Below are 22,593 nucleotides of genomic sequence, written 5' to 3' on the forward strand. Positions count from 1 at the left end.
TCTACATTGTATAATTGTATATATTTTTTCACCTTTATTTAACCAGGCAGGCTAGTTGAGAACCAGTTCTCATTTGCAACTGCTACCTGGCCAAGATAAAGCAAAGCAGTGCAACACAAACAACAGCACATAGAATAAACAAGCGTACAGTCAATAACACAATAGAAAAAAATATTAAAAGTCTATATACAGTGTGTGCAAATGGCGTGAGGAGGTAAGGCAATAAATAGGCCATAGTAGCGATTTGGACGACAAGAATATGGACTGTACTACTTGGGAGGAAATAGACAGGTGGGCGGTCGACCCAGGGAGAGTGCCGGAGCCCGCCTGGGATTCGATGGAGCAGTGCGCGGAAGGTTACAGGAGAATGAGGTTGGCGAAGCAAGCACGGCGGCGCGGACGGAAGCCCGAGAGTCAGCCCCAAAAATTTCTTGGGGGGTGGCACAGGGGGAGTGTGGCAGAGTCAGGAGTCAGACCTGAGCCAACTCCCCCGTTTATCGTGAGGAGCCAAGGAGCTCAGAACCAGAGCTGGTGTTGGAGGTGAGCGAAGCAGAGACTGTGAAGGAGTTAATGGGGAAATTGGAGGAGAGAGATATGAGGGAGTTGCTGGTTTGGTGCATGAGGCACGACATTCGCCCGACGGAGCGTGTCAGGGATTTAATGGAACCTGGGTCAGCTCTCCATACTCATCCTGAGGTGCGTGCTAGGGGTCTGGTGAAGACTGTGCCAGCCTCACGCACCAGGCCTCCTGTGTATCTCCCTACCTTGCACATCCTGTGCCATCTCAGCACTACAGTGCTCCTAGCAGTGCTAACCATGGCGGGTGTGGTGCTGGTCAGGCACCGTGTTATACGGTGGTTCGCACAGTGTCCCCAGTACGCGTGCTTAGCCCGGTGCGCTACATCCCAGCTTCCCACATCTGCCGGGCTAGGGTGAAGATCCAGCCAGGGCGGTTGGTGCCAGCCCTGCTCTCAAGATCTCCAGTACGCCTTCACGGTCCGGTCTATCTGATACCACCTCCACGCACCAGCCCTCCGGTGGCAGCCCCCCGCACCAGGCTGTCTCTCCGTCTCACCCCTACAGGTGCTCCTGCCTGTCCAGCGCTGCCGGAGCCTTCCTCCTCTCCAGCGCAGCCGGAGTCTCCCGCCTGTTCGGCGCTACCAGAGCTCCCGCCCCTCAGTCCAGAGACGCAAGAGCCCCTCATTCCAGAGGCGCCAGAGCTCCTTAGTCCAGCGCTGCCAGAGCCTTCCTCTCCAGCGTTGCCGGAGCTTCCCGTCTGCCCAGCGCCATCTGAGCCACCCGTCTGCCCAGCGCCGCCTGAGCCACCCATCTGCCCAGCGCCGCCTGAGCCACCCGTCTTCCCAGCGCCGCCTGAGCCACCCGTCTGCCCAGCGCCGCCTGAGCCACCCGTCTGCCCAGCGCCGCCTGGGTCCGCCAGTGCCGCCAGTCAGCCAGGGGCCGCCAGTGCTGCCAGTCAGCCAGGGGCCGCCAGTCAGCCAAGGGCCGCCAGTGCCCCTCAGCCCAGAGGCGCCAGAGCCCCTCTGTCCCGAGCAGCCGCCCCTCTGTCCCGAGCAGCTGCCCCTCTGTCCAGTGGGGTCATTGAGAGGGGTTGCCATGGTTAGAGAGCCACGGAGGCGGACAATGAGGCAGACTAAGACAATGGTGACGTTGGGTCCGCGTCCCGCGCCAGAGCCGCCACCGCGGACAGACGCCCACCCAGACCCTCCCCTATAGGTCAAGGTTTTGCGGCCGGAGTCCGCACCTTTGGGGGGGGGTACTGTCACGTTCTGACCTTTATTTCCTTTGTTTTGTATTTATTTAGTATGGTCAGGGCGTGAGTTGGGTGGGCAGAGTCTATGTTTGTTTTTCTAGGTTTTGGGTATTTCTATGTTTCGGCCTAGTATGGTTCTCAATCAGAGGCAGGGGTCATTAGTTGTCTCTGATTGAGAATCATACTTAGGTAGCCTGGGTTTCACTGTGTTTGTGGGTGATTGTTCCTGTCTCTGTGTTTGCACCAGATAGAACTGTTTAGGTTTCCGCACATTTATTGTTTTGTTAGTTATTTCATGTCTAGTTCCTTTATTAAAGAACATGAATAACCACCACGCTGCATTTTGGTCCGCTTCTCCTTCACCACAGGAAAACCCTTACATCACCTTTATTTAACCAGGTAGGCTGGTTGAGAACAAGTTCTCATTTACAACTGCAACCTGACCAAGAATAAAGCAAATCAGTTCGACACATACAAGAACACAGTTACACATGGAATAAACAAACTTACAGTCAATAATACAGTAGAAAAAGCCTATATACAGTGTGTGCAAATGAGGTAAGATAAGGTAGGTAAGGCAATAAATAGGCCACGGTGGCGAAGTAATTACAATATACCAATGAAACACTGGAGTGATTGATGTGCTGAGATAAGGCGGGGCTTTACCTAGCAGAGACTTGAAGATGACCTGGAGCCAGTGGGCTTGGCGTAGTGTACGAAGCGACGGCCAGCCAACAAGAGCATACAGATTGCAATGGTGGGTAGTATATGGGGCTTTGGTGACAAAACGGATGGCACTGTGATAGACTGCATCCAATTTGTTGAGTAGTGTTGGAGGCTATTTTGTAAATTACATCGCCGAAGTCGAGGATCGGTAGGATGGTCAGTTTTACGAGAGTATGTTTGGCAGCATGAGTGAAGGAGGCTTTATTGTGAAATAGGAAGCTGATTCTAGATTTAATTTTGGATTGGAGATGCTTAATGTGAGTCTGGAAGGAGAGTTTACAGTCTAATCAGACACCTAGGTATTTGTAGTTGTCCACATATTCTAAGCCAGAACCATCCAGAGTAGTGATGCTGGACGGGCGAGCAGGTGCGGGCAGCGATCGGTTGAAGAGCATGCATTTAGTTTTACTAGCATTTAAGAGCAGTTGGAGGCAAAGGAAGGAGAGTTGTATGGCATTGAACCTCGTCTGGGGTTTAGTTAACACAGTGTCCAAAGAAGGGCCAGAAGTATACAGAATGGTGTCGTCTGCGTGGATGTGGATCAGAGAATCACCAGCAGCAAGAGTGTCATCATTGATGTATACAGAGAAGAGAGTCGGCCCGAGAATTGAACTCTGTGGCACCCCCATAGAGACTGCCAGAGGTCCGGACAACAGGCCCTCAGATTTGACACACATAACTCTATCAGAGAAATAGTTGGTGAACCAGGCGAGGCAGTCATTTGAGAAACCAAGGCTGTTTAGTCTGCCGATAATGTGGTGATTGACAGAGTCGAAAGCCTTGGCCAGGTCGATCAATATGGCTGCACAGTAATTTCTCTTATCGATGGCGGTTATGATATCGTTTAGGACCTTGAGCGTGGCTGAGGAGCACCCATGACCAGCTCTGAAACCACATTGCATAGCGGAGAAGGTACGGTGGGATTTGACATGGTCGGTAATCTGTTTGTTAACTTGGCTTTCGAAGATCTTAGAAAGGCAGGGTAGGATAGATATAAGTCTGTAGCAGTTTGGGTCTAGAGTCTCTCCACCTTTCAAGAGGGGGATGATCGCGGCAGCTTTCCAATCTTTGGGAATCTCAGACGATACGATAGAGAGATTGAACAGGCTAGTAATAGGGGTTGCAACAATTTCGGCAGATAATTTTAGAAAGAGAGGGTCCAGATTGTTTAGCCCGGCTGATTTGTAGGGGTCCAGATTTTGCAGCTCTTTCAGAACATCAGCTATCTGGATTTGGGTGAAGGAGAAATGGGGAGGCTTGGACGAGTTGCTGTGGGGGGTGCCGGGCAGTAGCCCGGGGTAGGGTATTTAAAATAAAATAAAAAGTTTTATTTCACCTTTATTTAACCAGGTAGGCTAGTTGAGCACAAGTTCTCATTTGCAACTGCGACCTGGCCAAGATAAAGTATAGCAATTCGACACATACAACAACACAGAGTTACACATGGAATAAACAAAACATACAGTCAATAATACAGTAGAACAAAAGAAAACAAAAAGTCTATATACAGTGAGTGCAAATGAGGTAAGTTAAGGAAATAAATAGGCCATGGTGGCGAAGTAATTACAATATAGCAATTAAACACTGGAATGGTAGATCGGCAGAAGATGGATGTGCAAGTAGAGATACTGGGGTGCAAAGGAGAAAGATAAATAAATACAGTATGGGGATGAGGTAGATAGATAAATGGGCTGTTTACAGATGGGCTATGTACAGGTGCAGTGATCTGTGAGCTGCTCTGACAGCTGGTGCTTATAGCTAGTGAGGGAGATGTGAGTCTCCAGCTTCAGAGATTTTTGCAGTTCGTTCCAGTCATGGGCAGCAGAGAACCGGAAGGAAAGACGACCAAACTTGGAATTGGCTTTGGGGGTGACCAGTGAGATATACCTGCTGGAGCGCGAGCTACGAGTGGGTGCTGCTATGGTGACCAGTGAGCTGAGATAAGGCGGGGCTTTACCTAGCAGAGACTTGTAGATAACCTGTAGCCAGTAGTGGGTTTGGCAATGAGTATGAAGCAAGGGCCAACCAACGAGAGCGTACAGGTCACAATGGTGGGTAGTGAATGGGGCTTTGGTGACAAAACTGATGGCACTGTGATAGACTGCATCCAGTTTGTTGAGTAGAGTGTTAGAGGCTATTTTATAGATGACATCTCCAAAGTCGAGTATCGGTAGGATGGTCAGTTTTACCTATGTTTGGCAGCATAGGTGAAGGATGCTTTGTTGCGATATAGGAAGCCAATTCTAGATTTAATTTTGAATTGGAGATGCTTAATGTGAGTCTGGAAGGAGAGTTTACAGTCTAACCAGACACCTAGGTATTTGTAGTTGTCCACGTAATCTAAGTCAGAGCCGTCCAGAGTAGTGATGCTGGACGGGTGAGCAGGTGCGGACAATGATCGATTGAATAGCATGCATTTAGTTTTACTTGAGTTTAAGAGCAGTTGGAGGCCACGGAAGGAGAGTTGTATGGCATTGAAGCTCGTTTGGAGTTTAGTTAACACAGTGTCCAAAGAGGGGCCAGAAGTATACAGAATGGTGTCGTTTGCGTAGAGGTGGATCAGAGAATCACCAGCAGCAAGAGCAACATCATTGATGTATACAGAGAAGAGAGTCGGCCCGAGAATTTAACCCTGTGGCACACCCATAGAGACTGCCAGAGGTCCGGACAACAGGCCCTCTGATTTGACACACTGAACTCTATCAGAGAAGTAGTTGGTAAACCAGGCAAGGCAATCATTTGAAAAACCAAGGCTGTCGAGTCTGCCAATAAGAATGTTGTGATTGACAGAGTCGAAAGCCTTGGCCAGGTCGATAAATACGGCTGCACAGTAATGTCTCTTATCGATGGCGGTTATGATGTCGTTTAGGACCTTGAGCGTGGCTGAGGTGCACCCATGACCAGCTCTGAAACCAGATTGCATAGCGGAGAAGGTACGGTGGGATTCGAAATCATCGGTAATCTGTTTGTTAACTTGGCTTTCGAAGACCTTAGAAAGACAGGGTAGGATAGATATAGGTCTGTAGCAGTTTGGGTCTAGAGTGTCACCCCCTTTGAAGAGGGGGATGATCGCGGCAGCTTTCCAATCTTTGGGAATCTCAGACAATACGAAAGAGAGGTTGACCATGCAGTAATAGGGGTTGCAACAATTTTGGCAGATAATTTTAGAAAGAGAGGGTCCAGATTGTCTAGCCTGGCTGATTTGTATGGGTCCAGATTATGCAGCTCTTTCAGAACATCAGCTATCTGGATTTGGGTGAAAGAGAAATGGTGGGGGCTTTGGCGGGTTGCTGTGGAGGGTGTCGGGCAGTTGACCGGGGTAGGGATAGCCAGGTGGAAAGCATGGCCAGTCATAGAGAAATGCTTATTGAAATGGTCAATTATAGTGGATATATCGGTGGTAACAGTGTTCCCTAGCCTCAGAGCAGTGGGCAGCTGGGAGGAGGAGCTCTTATTCTCCATGGACTTTACAGTGTCCCAGAACTTTTTTGAGTTAGTACTACAGGATGCAAATTTCTGTTTGAAAAAGCTAGCCTTAGCTTTTCTAACTGCCTGTGTATATTGGTTCCTAACTTCCCTGAAAAGTTGCATATCACGGGGGCTATTCGATGCTAATGCAGAACGCCACAGGACGTTTTTGTGCTGGTCAAGGACAGACAGGTCTGGAGTGAACCAAGGACTATATATATTCCTAGTTCTACATTTTTTGAGTGGGGCATGCTTATTTGAGATGGTGAGGAAGGCACTTTTAAAGAATAATCTACTGACAGGATGAGGTCAATGATATTCCAGGATACCCCGGCCAGGTCGATTAGAAAGGCCTGCTCGCAGAAGTGTTTTAGAGAGCGTTTGACAGTGAGGAGTTTTGGTCGCAGACCCATTACAGGTGCAGGCAATGAGGCAGTGATCGCTGAGATCTTGATTGAAAACAGCAGAGGTGTATTTGGAGGGCAAGTTAGTTAGGATGACATCTATGAGGGTGCCTGTGTTTACGGATTTGGGGTTGTACCTGGTAGGTTTCAACAAATTAATATGAATTTATATTCAATTTTTATGATACATTAATTTGCTTGGTAGTTAATGTGAAATTAAAATCAGACATTGTGTGAACACATCATAGTTTAATTAAATACAGTTTTAGATACATTTATTGGTGATACATTGACATTCATCTTGAGGATACAAGGAATTACAGCTCCAATATTTACATTTTGGGTGGGACCCAATCAAATCTACATAGAAAAGTTATGTTATAGATCTGTCATTCGCATTAAAAGCAAGTCTCAGAAGCAGTAGATATGTGCTATGTGTACAATTTCTATGCTTCACGTTCTTAAATTTCGTTTTTGAATTTTAAATTAGGCTTTGTACACCTGCTTCAAACAGCTGAAAATACGATATTTTTTTCTCATGGAAAATATATATTTCACAGCGGTTTAGTTGGTATTAGGATTATGTACACTATACTTGCTTGTTTTGTCACATAAACTGAAATTAGGCGAACTATTCGAATTTTAGCAACCAGGAAATGGTGGAGCGACACCTGCATAGTGCATCAAATTGCAGCATCATATTCCCAGTTGTCTCGAATGCACTAAGATCGAATATTTTTTATATTAATATTGTTTTGAACGCAGCATATGGAAGCGAGCGAAAACGGTTTCATTAGGGTCACGTGGGTCGTCCTGGAGTACGGATGAAAAAATAAGCGTCATTAACGGGTCCAAGTCGCGCAAAAAGCTTCAAAATAGAGGTCCTCCGTTTACTTGAAAACTCACAAATGGTACATTTGGCTGTATCAAGATGCCTTATTCTGTTTCATTGTTCCTACCCTCCTCTTTTCATGCTATTGTAGGAGGTGTTAAGTCTTATTGTTGAGTGCTAGTGGTTACATTAAATACATTAAATAAAACATGTAATCGGTACATGTAATTATTTTAATAAGGGGACATCGAAATGTGTATTAAACAAATTGCTTTTGCAGTCTTCAATATACATGAGTTCAATATTGTTAATTTAAATTATCTGTAATAATAGTTTATTTTTCATTTCACTAGATGGCACTGTTCTCCATGCTGCTCATATCCATGCAGGTCATGCATCTATGTCATTGCAGGTTTCCTAGAGGGGAAATAACAATAGGTCAAGTGAGTTAGATTTTCATTTTATTCACCTTTTAGTTTTGAATACAATAAAAATCCCAGGTCAAAAATAACACAAAACACTGAATAGATTTTGTTCATAAACTATGCAAGTGGCACAATCATGAAATAAACATTGGGATTAAGTTATTTGGTAAAGTTCAATGCTATCCGGGATTATTGGGACATCCTTACCCTAAACTCTAACCCCTACCCTTACCCTACCCCAACCCTTGTGTTAACCATTGAAAATGTCAACTTCAATGGGGTAGGGACTTCCCAAGGATCCCCGTCCAAAGTTATCCCTGGACGGGGCCAATGTGAAAATGTTCTCTTCAAAACATGTTTAAATCCTGTTCTGTTACGAGTTGACAGTAGTTAGAAAACCACTAATACTTCCAGCAACAGTGTTGGTATTGTTTTTTACAGGGCACTATAACGAAAAGCGTAATCATTAGGCTATAGTTAAGAATAATAATACCGTGAATCTATATTTGTTCATTTTTAAATGTTTGAGTAACTTTTAACTATACGTTTTGTGATTTTTAAATCAGAAAAACGTCCTGTAACAGTTTTTTGGGGGACTTTTATTTAGAAAATGTTACGTATGATCACATGACCTCAAATGCGATTGGTTCACAATGCTTGTGTGTTTTGAAAGCATCAATGTTAGCTAATCATTTATACATTTTGTAGATTCGTCAAATCCAATCGCAGATCTGGACCAGACACACGGTACAGTAACTGTACTTTCATCAACTTTGTGTGTCCTATACTGTAGCTAGCTAGAAGCCTTAGACTGTTATCATCAAACTGTGCATGGCTTCTCAAATCAAATGTTATCACTGTCGAACTACTTGTAGCTAATCATTCATTGTGGCTAATTTGTTGATTTCGGTATAGCCTCTAACCTGCTAGAGCTAATGAACATGTTTTACTCTTCTTTCGTGCTCATCCTATCTCCAAACAGTTAGGAACAGCTTGCTAGCTGTTCGTTTGGTGAAAGTACTTCCTTGCCCAAGACGAGCTGTCATGAGTTCCTAATTGTCAACTCCCACAGTACAACAGAATTGTGATGGGATATGGCGGCACCAGAAACTCAGCTCATGTTAAGCGTTGGGTTAATTGGTAAGGAAAGACATATCCTTCCCCTTTTCTAATTATTTTTTACCCTGCTTTTTTTGGTTGATGCGTGCCAAGTTTGCTCCTGTTCGGCTTTGACTGGCATCACATGATATCAACAAAGATTTGTTTAACTAACCCAAGATAGACCACAACTTGTCGTTTCCAATGGGAGCAAATTAATCACAGTGGGTAGAACCAAGCACGAGTTAGCGAGATCCTATTGGCGCGTCCTAGCGTATTTCCGTTAGGGAACGCCTACGCTGTGAACTGCGTGTATGCGATAACTCAATTCGTCTTTTACTATCCTTCTAAAGAACTACATTTGTATAAACTTTGGCAAAGGGCGAAGTCTACAAAACTTAGTATGTTCTGTTCATAACAGATTCTAGTTTTGGGAACAGAACCGTATTGAGATCAAATGTTTAATTGATGAGAAGATTAGCAGAATTTCGGCCAAAATCCATCTCGTTCGTCTTCTCCCACTGCCCGCCAGTGGGCTTCCTCTCACTACCATATTTGGTAGTCAGTGGAAACGCCAACCGGATGCTTCACATTTATACATCCAGGGAGATATCTGTCTCATTGTTCTATCTGTGATGAAGTTTTTTACCATCTTTGATTTTACTTCCTGTAAGCATGAGAACAGATTAATTTAGTTAAAGATCTGGTAATATTGATAATAATGAGTTGTGAAAACAATATGACACGTTATTCTCATATTCTTCCCCACACAGAGAAAGATGTGAATGCAGACACCTTGTGGGTGTGGTGCTATCCCTCAGTCAGTGCTGAGCTCCGGGAGGTCCTGCTCAGTAAGTGCTGTCTCAGACAGGACAGCCGAGGCTTGCACACTTTTGTGTTTGGCCAGTTCCGCCGTACCTGGTACTACATATCCACTGTAGAGGTGCAGGAACCAACCGCTCTAAAGAAGGTACAGTTCGTTTTGAAATTCATTCATTCCATTCATTTAAATAATTTTAACCTGTAGGTCTAATGATAAATTATATTTCTCGTATTTCTCTCTTTTTAGGTCACACATTTTTCAATAGTTGTCACAACAAAGGACTTCAACCCTGAGAAGTATGCAGCATTCAGTCGAGTACTATGCAGGTACAGCATACTACGCTAATGCATCCCCATGGCTAAATGTCTGCTTATTTAATACTTCCCCAAAACATATTTCTTCATTCATTTTTTCATGTGTGTTTTGTCATTCAGGATGTACATCAAACATGGGAGCCCTGTGAAAATGATGGAGGGTTACATTGCAGTCCTCACCAAAGGCGTCTGCCAGAGTGACGAGAATGGCTCCTTTCTCATCAAGGACTACGATGTCAGGAAGGCCTACTTAGCAGGCTCAGTGAAAGGTTAGACATGTACAAATATAAAACACTTATTACAGTATAAGGACATGATTGTTCATACAAGGTGTTTGACACTGTCCAGTTTCCTTATTAGTATGCAAAGAAGCATTTCCTTGAAGAAGCTGATCCCATTCGATTACCAGGATTAGGTAGACTATCTTGTGATTTACTGTTTCAGATGTGGTGTCCCAGTTTGGGATGGAGACCATCATCCTGTACACAGCCCTTATGCTAAAGAAGAGGATCGTGGTCCATCACCCTCAGGTTGAAGCACTGTTGGAGTTCACAAGGTGACTAAGGCAATAGAGAAAATGCACAGAGGAAAATACGGGCGACGATGTAACATGCGTTTCCCAAAACACCACCAGCGCGCAGAGAGGGAGAGTTCGCTAAGTGATCGAAAGAAACCGCTGCTTTCGGAACCAGCTTTCTCCCGTTCAAGTCTTACCTTAACATTAGAATTATTCCACAATACTGATGACAGATCAGCCCCTATGAGATATTATCACCTATGGCTACAAATATTGAGGTGGCTTATTCTAATGCTTATCCTATATGCACAAAATAAAGATTTGACACATCGTTTGTGCACATGTAGGCAAAAATAAGACAGTAGCATACAAATAGCTGAATTAAACTCAATTGAATTAACAAGGAATGTATTTCAAAATCATTGAAATATAGTATAGTGCCTATACTGTATTTATTTGAAGCATCTAATATCCTTCGCTTGTTTGTATCATTTGCAAAGACATTGGCAACTTTCTATTTGTAGTCACAAACGGTTTAAAGTTATCAGCAGTTACAGAAAGACAGAAACATTTTGATGCGGAAGGGCAAAAAAGCATCTAACGACGCACTTAGCTGTTCTACTAGTGGTCTGAGGCCGTCGTTAAATAGCAAGCCTCTTCAAGTGCAACTTTAGTAACGATGGTTTTGGTAAACGGCTCTGAGATTTAACAATAGTCCTACGAAAGTTCTAACGATAAAGATTGCCATAAGATGATTTGGGGAAACTGGGCCCAGACCTTTGACTGTTCATGGACTTCATTGTTGAAGTGGATTACAATTGATGTTTTTGAGAGAACCAGACATCTTCATATCAAATGTATGATTTTATTGTATTTTTCCCTCCTAGAGCTCTTCCGGCTCTGACATGGCACAGGAAAGACTGGTCCATTTTGCACCCTTATGTCCACCTGACTGACAGTGAGCTCGAGAATCTCAGGACGTGCACTGGTAAGGATGTCTGGTTCATTAGATCCACATTAAAGCAAACTGATTCAGACCACAGGGTCGTGTTCATTAAACACCAAAGATAAGAACATGGACTGTAACAGTCAGGGACTTCCTTGACCTGTCCAATAGAATGTTCATTTTCTCTTGCAAAATGTTTTCCTTTGCGTGTCCTAATGAACACAACCCAGATTCCCATTGTCTCCCAACAGTCAGTTCCACACACACACACACACACACACACAGGAAGACTCATGCAATAATTGACTTGCAGTACATTATTTTACTTGCCTGTTGTTTTGAAAACATGTTCCTTGGAGATTCTCAACGTAGAGTTCTGTGAGTACCCCCATCTGCACTGTCCCTGAAAAGCCTTATGGTGAAGAAATGAATAGTTGATTCACTCATATGCTCACTGTCTCTGCAGGGTACGTCGCAGGATTTGTTGATCCAGAAGTGAGCAACAGATCGGACTTGTTTGACGTATATGTAAACCTCCCAGATAGTGAGATTACTATATCCCAGAGTGCCAAAGGTGGGTGTCTCAATTGTAATCTCCTTCTTATTACTGTAAAAGGCAGTCTGGCCAAAGTGAAGAATGCTCTGTATCTAAAAAAATAAATAACGGAATGTAGAGAAACCTTGCTACCTAGTCCTCCCTCAAGCATCCACCATTTCTTAAACAATATGATGTCTCTCCTATCTACTCTATACACCAAAGAGGCCATGTCTATGGGAAAGCTGCACAAAGACATTGGGCTCGTCATTGTCCAGTCTGCAGAGAATGCTGATAGAACAGACGGGCAGATTATCAAGGTGAGAGTTGAAAGTACACATGACATCCTTACCATTCATTCTTCAGTGATCAGAGAAGGTGTGAGGTATGCATTTTCAAAGATGAACAGTGTTCATACAGTAAATATGTTATTATAAGTATCCCGGTATTTAGCACAATCACGAAAAAAGCTGTCTGTTTGCTATGATGTTTTCAGGACATTTCCATAAAGACGAGGGAGATCCTTGCTAACTTGGCGTCATTAGCCGAGGAATGTGAGAACTCTAAAATCACCCTGGAGACCTTAAAGCAGCGCCACTTCCCGCCTGCTACAGAGAACTTCCTGTTTCACTTGGCAGCTGCTGAGCAGCTCCTCAAGATATGACCCTTGATCTCCTACATCATGTAACCATGTGGTGTGAGGACACTGAATATTAGCATAGGCATTCATCTATGTAATTATACATACAGTGGCGTGTTAAGGAGAATGGGAAGAACTCAGGTGTTAGGTATTGCACACAATTGCATTCCTGACTCTTAACAATACTAACAGAGCCTACTTTTCACAATGTAACAGACATGGTCTTGTTTTGACAATAATACAATTACAACATTTACATAGCATTCCATAGTTCAGCAATTCAATAGTTAATCTTAAAACCGCTAACAGATTAATTTGAGTTCTCAAGAACCTTGATTTAGCATGTTAGATCTCTTTCTTTAATTCTGAAATATATGTGAAATATTGTATACTGAACAAAAATATACAATAAATGTAACAATTTCAAAGATTTTATTGAGTTACAGTTCATTTCAGGAAATCAGTCAATTGAAATAAATTCATTAGGCCTTAATCTATGGATTTAATATGACTGGGAATATTGTTGGTCAGAGATACCTTTTAAAAAAAGGGTAGGGGCGTGGATCAGAAAACCAGTCAGTATCTGTTGTGACCACCATTTGCAGCACGACACATCTCCTTCGCATAGAGTTGATCAGGCTACTGGTTATGGCCTGTGGAATGCTGTCCCACTCCTCTTCACTGGCTGTGAAAGTTGCTGAATATTGGCGTGAACTGGAACACGCTGTTATACATGCCGATCCAGAGCCTCCCAAACATGCTCAACGGATGACACGTCTGGTGAGTATGGAGGCCATGGAAGAACTGAGACATTTTCAGTCCAGGAATTGTGTACTGATCCTTGCGTCATGGGGTCGTGCATTATCATGTTGATAGATGAGGCGATGGCGGCGGACGAACGGCATGACAATGGGCGTCGGGATCTCGTCACGGTATCTCTGCATTCAAATGACCATCGATAAAATTATATTGTGTTCATTGTCCGTAGCTTATGCCTGCCCATACCATTCCACCACCACCACCATGGGACACTGTTAACATGGTTGACATCAGCAAACCGATCGCCCAAATCAAAGTTTATTTGTCACGTGCGCTGAATACAACAGTGAAATGCTTACTTACAGGCTCTAACCAACAGTGCAGTATCTAAGTTTTAAAAATAAATAAATAAATGACGCCATACTGTGGTTGTGAGGCCGTTTGGATCTACTTCCAAATTCTCTAAAACTGTGGCGGTTTACGGTAGAAAAATGAACTTTAAATTATCTGGCAACAGCTTTGGTGGACATTCCTGCAGTCAGCATGCCAATTGCACGCTCCCTCAACTTGAGACATCTGTGGCATTGTGTTGTGTGACAAATCTGCACATTTTAGAGTGGTCTTTTATTGTCCCCAGCAGAAGGTTCACCTGTGTAATCATCATGCTGTTTTGTCAGCTTCTTGATATGCCACACCTGTCAAGTGGATGGATTATCTTGGTGTCGTGGAAATTACCACCAGGGGCAGCTGAAGTCAATATTAAATTAATAATTCTTTATTATCAGCAAGCTGGAGAGGTTCCAACAAACTTAATGCACCATAGTACATGTCAGTTGGGGCAGTCCCGTTCTCTTATATACTGCTTACACAGACAAGTTATATTTGCATGATTTACATTACTCATAATTAATTCATCATTAATATTTGGTTCCTGTATGTGATCGACCAATACCTCACCACATGACTTCTCTCCAAGCTGAGACCTTGAAACTGAGATATCCCTTTTGATTCCCAGAACAATGTTCTGGGTGTACTGCCAATTGGTCTGAGGAGGAGGTCAGTCACCTGCATGAACCAAGAAAGAGGGGAAAGGAGATGCTGTGTACAATTCAATGCTATCTCTTCAGACAACATTTTCCTGCACATTCCCTGCTTTTATCACTATGTGATAATTATCATTACATTTTAAGGTAAGCATCAGATTATAGCTTCTATCAAAATACATCATAAGTAAACTAAATTAATTCATAAAACCACAGACACTTTCAAACCCTTCATTCTGGGTTGTATAATCCAACTAGTAACTGATCGTAATTTCATAGCCCTTACTTGTAAAACCATTGCAGTAGAATGATACAGTTACACATACGCTTCATAAAACCACAGACACTTTCATTTATGGATTCTGGCAATGACATTTCAGATGGAGGTTTTGTTGCGATTGGCATGTTAATGACAAATTGGTATCTTAATGCATTTTTTTGTCTAAATTACTATGAATTTCGCAGTGTGCAGACCTCCAAAATCAACCTGATACCCCAAATAAACCATTTTGGAAAAGCCTAAATCAAATATGGGCACGGTTGACCACCCCCTCCCTGGCATTCATTCTTCTTGCGTTTCTTCTTCAGTTTGACCTACCAATGGCACATGTTCAATGTAGATGGCCCGTGATAATGTTCCAATTTCAATATCGGAGGAATAATCTGATTTTTGCAAACAGCAGACGAATCTCTCACCTGAGCTGCCACCATCCTTTACAGTCCATTATGTCTTCTCCATTTTCCGACTAGTACACAGAACCATGAGAGATGTCTGGACGGGACCTCTCTCTATGCTCACTCCACGTGGACTCATGCCGCACTCCTGAGAGAAAAAGCAGTTGATAGCTTAGACTGGATGCTGTGCACAGGTTGCTGACTCGGACTCAGGTCTCCGGTAGAAGTGGTGAAGGACAGGGGCCATAGTGAACGCCATTGTTGCCATCACTTCAGCCGGTTAGAGGGTGTGAGGCTCACTGTCTAATTATCCCTTCCATGAAGTCTTGATAGATACCATCTGTGGTCACCTTCGCCATAACCTCGAGAGAGGACAGACCAGAACAACAGTTTAGTTAAGGGTATTTCTGATTCAGGAAATCCAGACAAACTATTCACTGTATGACAAACTAATACTACCACTAATATTCTTAATACAAATGTCAAAGAGAATAACAACGCACTGTTGAAACCATTTTTGAAAATAGGCTTCTCCTCCCCTATCACATTGGCAACCTCACCGCAGAGATACAGGGTCAGGGAGTTAGAGGGCTAATCCTGCAGACCCAAACAACAGCAAAACACTTCTTCATATAAACACCCTATCCTTTTTCCAATCAAGCTCTCTGTCTGTAACAAAACAAACAAAACACTTATTCATATAAAACAACTTATCCTTTACCCAATCAAGCTCTCTGTCTGTAAGGTTACTTGCTTTGGTCCACATCAATATTTCATATGCACCGAGGGGTATAGCAAGTAATGGCATAGTCTCAGCACTGTCTGGTAACAATCCACAAACCCAACAATCTGATACATTCTGTAGTACAGAGACATTACTAGATAATTGCAAGAAAGTGTTTGACCCAGGGAACACTTCAATCCATTTGGAGTAAATGTCAACCATTACCAACATATATGTTTTCCTTTTACAGGCAGGCATGTAAACAAAATACATTTGCATATTTAACAAAGGGCCCCAGGGGACAGGTAATCCCTTTGGACACATGACTCACATCGGGATTCATGCGTCCAAAAAACAACAACACTGCCAGTTCAATAACATTTGTACTAATCAGGAGAACAAATCCAATGTTAATTACAACCCTTGATAACTCCAGAAGGAAATAATTGTATCCCATAAGGTCATTCAAGGTGTAGTAAAATAGACTAGAGACAGGTTTCCCTCATTCAGGGGCAGCGCTCTCTCCTTCTCATGGTCTGAATCACACATAGGACTATTGATAAATTATAAACTTCTTCCTAATTATAAGTGTTTACATATTACAATTAAATCTCACCCAATGTCTCTAGCCTTAATGAGGTCATTCAACCCCAGTAAGTGAATTTGTCTTTGCCTTTTCTTTCCCTGTATTCAGACTCATTATCTAAAGACATTTCAAACATTTTTGTACCAGGTTTACATTGGGTTTTTCAGTACATTTCTTATCAGGAGTATTTGCATGTGTGCAACCAAAATCCGGAAAATAGAAACTTCAGAAAATTTTATTTGTGTGCTCTTTAAGGTGCATTTTTTCCCCCAACCTATGAAGAACCCACTAAAACCAAATATAAAGACTCAACACAATAAATCAAACACGGTATTAACACAAATGATAAATATTCATAACAGGTGGGTTGTGTGTGGGTGCTGGCATGTGTGGTAAAATGTAGGGTAAAAACAAACAAAATGGCCAAGCCTTACTTAATTTGGAACTGTGTAAAAAAAAATCGTAATCGAGCTTACTGCATCTTGGGCAGGAAGTCTTGATAAAACCATGCATATACAGAATCGTACTTCAGATACAGTGTCCTGTTAAGCAACATAGGCACTTTCTTATCATTTTGACTTGTTGCATTGACTTGTTGCTGACTGCCCCTTTGACATCAACTAGTCAAAATATGAAACCTGTTGTTTATCAAATCCGCTATGTCCCTCAAAAAGTAGGCGCTGGCTTAACTCAATACTCTGTACTGAAACATTTACTTGGATTTACTTCAATTTTGGACACAGTTCCACGTATTGAAAACAGATTATTGTTTTAGATGACATTACCTTCTTACTTAAATTACTGGTGTTACCAAAACTATATAATTGAGGAATAATCATTGAAAATTGTCCAAACGTCTCTTATTCAATTACTCATACCTCTGTCCCAAATGTCCCAATGTATCCCTTACAACCTGTTTGAGTTCAGTGAGTACCACTTATTTTCACTGGCGGCTTATCTATTTGTCCACAGGAAGCTTATCTCTAACCTAAACACCAGATGGCAGCCTCTAATTTAATATCTGTCCCTCTGTTCGTAATGCAACTTTGTATTGAAACTTCAGCTTCTTCAAATTACTAAAAATGTGGCATTATTAGAGTGCTATCTGAAAGCCACTAATATTGCAATTCACTTTGTTATTTTCACTAGTCTCCATTTCTGTTTCCTTCAACTAGGACCCTTTCTTCCCAATAGGAAGACCCTCTCAATTACTACTGCTAATACGCATGGATCACTCTCAAACAATGTTCTGCTTTTACTGCTATTTGTAAGGGTTAAAAAAAAAAAACATGATAACTTTCTCCAAATTGGAAGGCATTGTTGGCATTTTAGTCTATTTGCAGAAATACCCACAATAAACATTGATAAAAGATACAAGTATTATTCACAGAATTAAAGATAGACTTCTCCATAATGCAACCGCTGTGTCAGATTTCAATTTCTTTTACGGAAAAAGCATAATCTGAGAACGGCGCTCAGAGCCCAATCCAGCCAAAGAAATATCTGCCATGTTGGTGTCAACAGAAGTTAGAAATAACACTATAAATATTCACTTACCTTTGATGATCTTCATCAGAAGGCACTTCCAGGAATCCCAGTTTGACAATAAATGACTGATTTGTTCCATAAAGTCCATCATTTATGTCCAAATAGCCACTTGTTGTTAGCGTGTTCAGCCCAGTAATCCATCTTCATGAGGCGCGAGCACTATGTCCAGACAAAAACTTGAAAAGTTCCGTTACAGGCCGTAGAAACAAGTCAAACGATGTATGGAATCAATCTTTAGGATGTTTTTAACATAAATCATCAATAAGGTTCCAACTGTAGAATTCCATTGTCTGAAGAAAAGCACTGGAACGAGAGCTAACTCTGTCGGGACGGCGCGTTACGAGCCTGAGATACTCTGCCAGACCACAGACTCATTCTGCTCCCATTCCCCCCTCCTTTATAGCAGAAGCCTGAAACAAGTTTCTAAAGACGGTTAAACAACTTGGAAAATTCCAGAAAATGATGTCATGGCTTTAGAAGCTTCTGATAGGCTAATTGACATCATTTGAGTGAATTGGAGGTGTACCTGTGGATGTATTTCAAGGCCTACCTTCAAACTCAGTGCCTCTTTGCTTAACATCATGGGAAATTCAGAGGAAATCAGCCAAGACCTCAGAAAAAAAATTGTAGACCTCCACAAGTCTGGTTCATCCTTGGGAGCAATTTCCAAATGCCTGAAGGTAGCACGTTCATCTATACAAACAAGAGTATGCAAGTATAAACACCATGGGACCACGCAGCCGCCATACCTCTCAGGAAGGAGATGAGTTCTGTCTCCTAGAGATGAACGTGCTGTGGTGCGAAAAGTGCAAATCAATCCCAGAACAACAGCAAAGGACCCTGTGAAGATGCTGGAGAAAACCGGTACAAAAGTATCTATATCCACAGTAAAACGAGTCCAATATCGACATAACCCGAAAGGCCGATCAGCAAGGAAGAAGCCACTGCTCCAAAACCGCAATAAAAAAGCCAGACTACAGTTTGTAACTGCACATGGGGACAAAGATCGTACTTTTTGGAGAAATGTCCTCTGGTCTGATGAAACAAAAATAGAACTGTTTGGCCATTGTTATGTTTGGAGGAAAAAGGGGGAGGTTTGCAAGCCGAACAACACCATCCCAACCGTGAAGCACAGGGGTGGCAGCATCATGTTGTGGGGTTGCTTTGTTGCAGGGGGGGACTGGTGCACTTCACAAAATAGATGGCATCATGAGGGAGGAAAATGATGTGGATATATTGAAGCAACATCTCAAGACATCAGTCAGAAAGTTAAAGCTTGGTCGCAAATGGGTCTTCCAAATGGACAATGACCCAAAGCATACTTCCAATAGGCTAATTGTTAAAAACTGAGTTTAAATGTATTTGGCTAAGCTGTATGTAAACTTCCAACTTCAACTGTATCATGTTCTCGAGGAAATCTGTGTCAGGTGGCATCAATGAACAGCCCTTACCCGTATCAGCTGTTTACCCTCCCATACTTTTCAATGGCTTCTCCTGTCAGTGCTCATTACCTGTAGATTGACGGGTGGTGGATCACAGAACCCCTAGATAACGTTATAGAAAAACTCACACGGAACTGTTGGGGTATTCATTCAGACATGCACCTCTTTCACATCACACAGAAGTCTTAGGTATTAATATCTACACCACTCCCTATGTATCTTCAACGGTTCTCTAGCCTTGCAGAGAATATGGTACACTCTAGCCTCACAGAACTATGGTATAGTGGTCCCAGACTACATAGACAATTCCCAGAAATGCCTATAGACTTGCCACTACTTCCTATACATATAAAACAACACCCCGTGCTCAATAACACCTCGTGCTATTACTAGTAGTCCCAGACTACAATGGGCGGTGGTGGATGGAACCCCTAGATAACGTTATACATTGAAACTTACTATCTAATCACTCCAACCACTCAGTACTAATAATATATCTTATTATCCAAATTTCAATCCTCTTATTATCCACATTTCAGTCGTTTGTTGAACTTCAGCTTACCACTTATCCAAATTTCAATCTCTTAACACCTAACTTCAACACTCACAGAACTCTAACATTCACTTAGTACTTGTCCCAAACACACTCAGTAAAGTAGGTCTTTGTGCCTGAATAGATCAAATGAAACACTAACGTTGCGTGGAATATGTATGTCCTCATCTGGTTTTAGGAGATTCAACTATATATTTTCTTACATTTTCGTAATATCCTATTTGTTCTAAAATGCATGCAAGTATCTGTGCCACTAAATCAAGAACATGCATAAAATAGTTTAAAAAAACATTTATTTAACTGAGAATTAATGTAGAATTTTTGCATTATGTCATAAAATGTCCATAATATATCTGCAGTAATAGTGGAACGACAGTGTTTCACACCCCCAAAAAAATGCTTTGGGCCCTTACAAAATTGCGTTCAGAATTTCAGTTTTTCTGATGGTCAACAAAAGACGGTGCTTTCTTGTTTTCAAATTGGAGGGCTGCACCTTCCCTCTTTGAGAAGCGTCACTCTGAGGCCTGATCATCTTCTTCCGAGCGCAATCAACAATGCTGGATTTTTTAGGCAAGCATCCAGCCCCACTGGTTGCGGAATCATGTGCCAAAAAGAGTAAATATAGGTAACAATTTTTATCGCTGGAGTGAAGTTATGGCCCTTAAAAGGGCTGAAGTCTGATGCAGAGATGGCCTGTTTTCTGCTTGACAGGTTGCAGTACCAAGACATTGCGCCAGCTACAGTAGCTAGCTAGCCAGTTAATGTTAGCTGTGATGTTTATGAATGGAGAATCCGGGTTAGCTTTATGCTGTCTAAATTATATGGCTGTCTTCATAAGTAACTAAGGTGTACATGGTATTTACGTTATAAAACCAGTCAGGATATTGACATAAGCATGTGTGTTTTTGAGAGTCATTATCATTTAGAATGAACTTACATTTTAGAACGTATTTACGTATTGCATTGGCGTCTAGCTAACGTTTCATGTGCATTTCTCTGTTTGAGAGTGATAGAACTGTAATGACGCTCGGCTGAAACGTTAGCAGCTGTAATGGTGCTCGGCAGTATGGTTGCCCTGCCTTTATGAGACCAACCAATACCTCACGAGGCACACTCTGGCATTCTCTCAACCAGATTCACTTGGAATGCTTTTCCAACAGCCTTGAATTCTAAATAAATCACTGGCAGTGTCACCAGCAAAGCACCCCCACACCATCACATCTCCTCCTCCATGCTTCACGGTGGGAACCATACGTGCGGAGATCATCCATTCACCTACTCTACGTCTCACAAATACACAAATACATACATAACACCTAGACTAGTAAACACCCATAGACATACAAAACCCCTAGACAGGAACAAAAACACATACATCACCCATGTCACACCCTGACCTAAACAAAATAATAAAGAAAACAGAATACTAAGGTCAGGGCATGACAGTACCCCCCCCAAAGGTGCGGACTCCCGGCCGCACACCTAAGCCTATATGGGAGGGTCTGGGTGGTACCGGGCTGGGGACACTCACCTCAGGGCGAGTGCGAGGAGCAGGAACAGGGAGTACTGGACCCTGGAGACGCACTGGAGAACTGGTGCGTGGTACCGGGCTGAGGACATGCACCTCAGGGCGAGTGCGGGGAGGAGGAACAGGGTGTACAGGGCTCTGGAGACGCACAGGAAGCCTGGCGCGTGGTGTTGGCACTGGTGGTACTGGGCTGGGGATACGCATCTCAGGGTGAGTGCGGGGAGCAGGCACAGGGCGTACTGGGCTGTGGAGGCGTACTGGAGGTCTGGAGTGTAGAGCTGACACAACCCGTCCTGGCTGGATGTTTATACTTGCCCTGCAAATGCAGGGCGCTGGCACAGGACGCACAGAGCTGTGCAGACTCACAGTACGCAGAGCCGGCGCAGCATATCCTGGTCCATGGAGGTATACTGGAGACCAGGAGCGCTGAGCCGGCACCCTCCTTCCTGGCTGGATGCCCATTCTAGCCCGGCCAATGCGATGAGCTGGAATAGAGCGCACCGGGCTAGAAATGCGCACTGGAGACACCGTGAGCATCTCTGCATAACACTGTGCCTGACCAGTAACACACTCCCCACAGTAAACACGAGGAGTTGGCTCAGGTCTCCTATCTGACTCAGCCAATCTCCTCGTGTGCCATCCCCCCAAAACAATCTTGGGGCTGCCACTCAGGCTTCCGTGCTAGCCGTGTACCCTTATATCGTCGCCGTTCCTCCCGTGCTAACTCCAACTGCCTCCATGGTAGGTGATCCTCTCCTGCCAGTATCTCCTCCCACGTCCAGGATCCTTTACCGTCCAGTATCTCGTCCCAGGTCCGTCTTTTTCACCAAGCGCTGTTCCTCCCTTTCACGCTGCTTGGGCCTTTGTTTGGTGGGTTATTCTGTCACGTTCGATGTATGGAGGAGACCAAGGCGCAGCGTAAATTGAATACATACTTCTTTAATGAAGACGAAGAAACACTAAACAAACTTACAAAACACAAACCGAACGTGACGCTATGTAATATACAGTGGGAGAACAGGTATTTGAAACACTGCCGATTTTGCAGGTTTTCCTACTTACAAAGCATGTAGAGGTCTGTAATTTTTATCAAAGGTACACTTCAACTGTGAGAGATGGAATCTAAAACAAAAATCCAGAAAATCACATTGTATGATTTTTAAGTAATTCATTAGCATTTTATTGCATGACATACATATTTGATACATCAGAAAAGCAGAACTTAATATTTGGTAC

At 43.1% G+C, this 22,593-nt stretch overlaps 1 protein-coding gene across 1 annotated transcript; it reads left to right on the forward strand.

Moving 5' to 3' along the window:
* The first annotated feature begins 8,253 nt into the window (after nt 1–8,253).
* LOC112252815 (DENN domain-containing protein 10) lies at nt 8,254–12,929 on the forward strand. The gene is made up of 10 exons (XM_024424446.2): nt 8,254–8,373; nt 8,609–8,766; nt 9,498–9,694; nt 9,794–9,873; nt 9,982–10,130; nt 10,306–10,417; nt 11,266–11,366; nt 11,791–11,898; nt 12,085–12,179; nt 12,356–12,929. Exons 2-10 carry the CDS (start codon nt 8,721–8,723, stop codon nt 12,521–12,523), a joined length of 1,056 nt encoding a protein of 351 aa, XP_024280214.1. The 5' UTR covers nt 8,254–8,373; nt 8,609–8,720; the 3' UTR covers nt 12,524–12,929.
* The last annotated feature ends 9,664 nt before the right edge of the window (nt 12,930–22,593 follow it).

Source organism: Oncorhynchus tshawytscha, linkage group LG06 (assembly GCF_018296145.1).
Source record: "Oncorhynchus tshawytscha isolate Ot180627B linkage group LG06, Otsh_v2.0, whole genome shotgun sequence".
In the NCBI taxonomy this organism is placed as follows: Eukaryota; Metazoa; Chordata; class Actinopteri; order Salmoniformes; family Salmonidae; genus Oncorhynchus; species Oncorhynchus tshawytscha.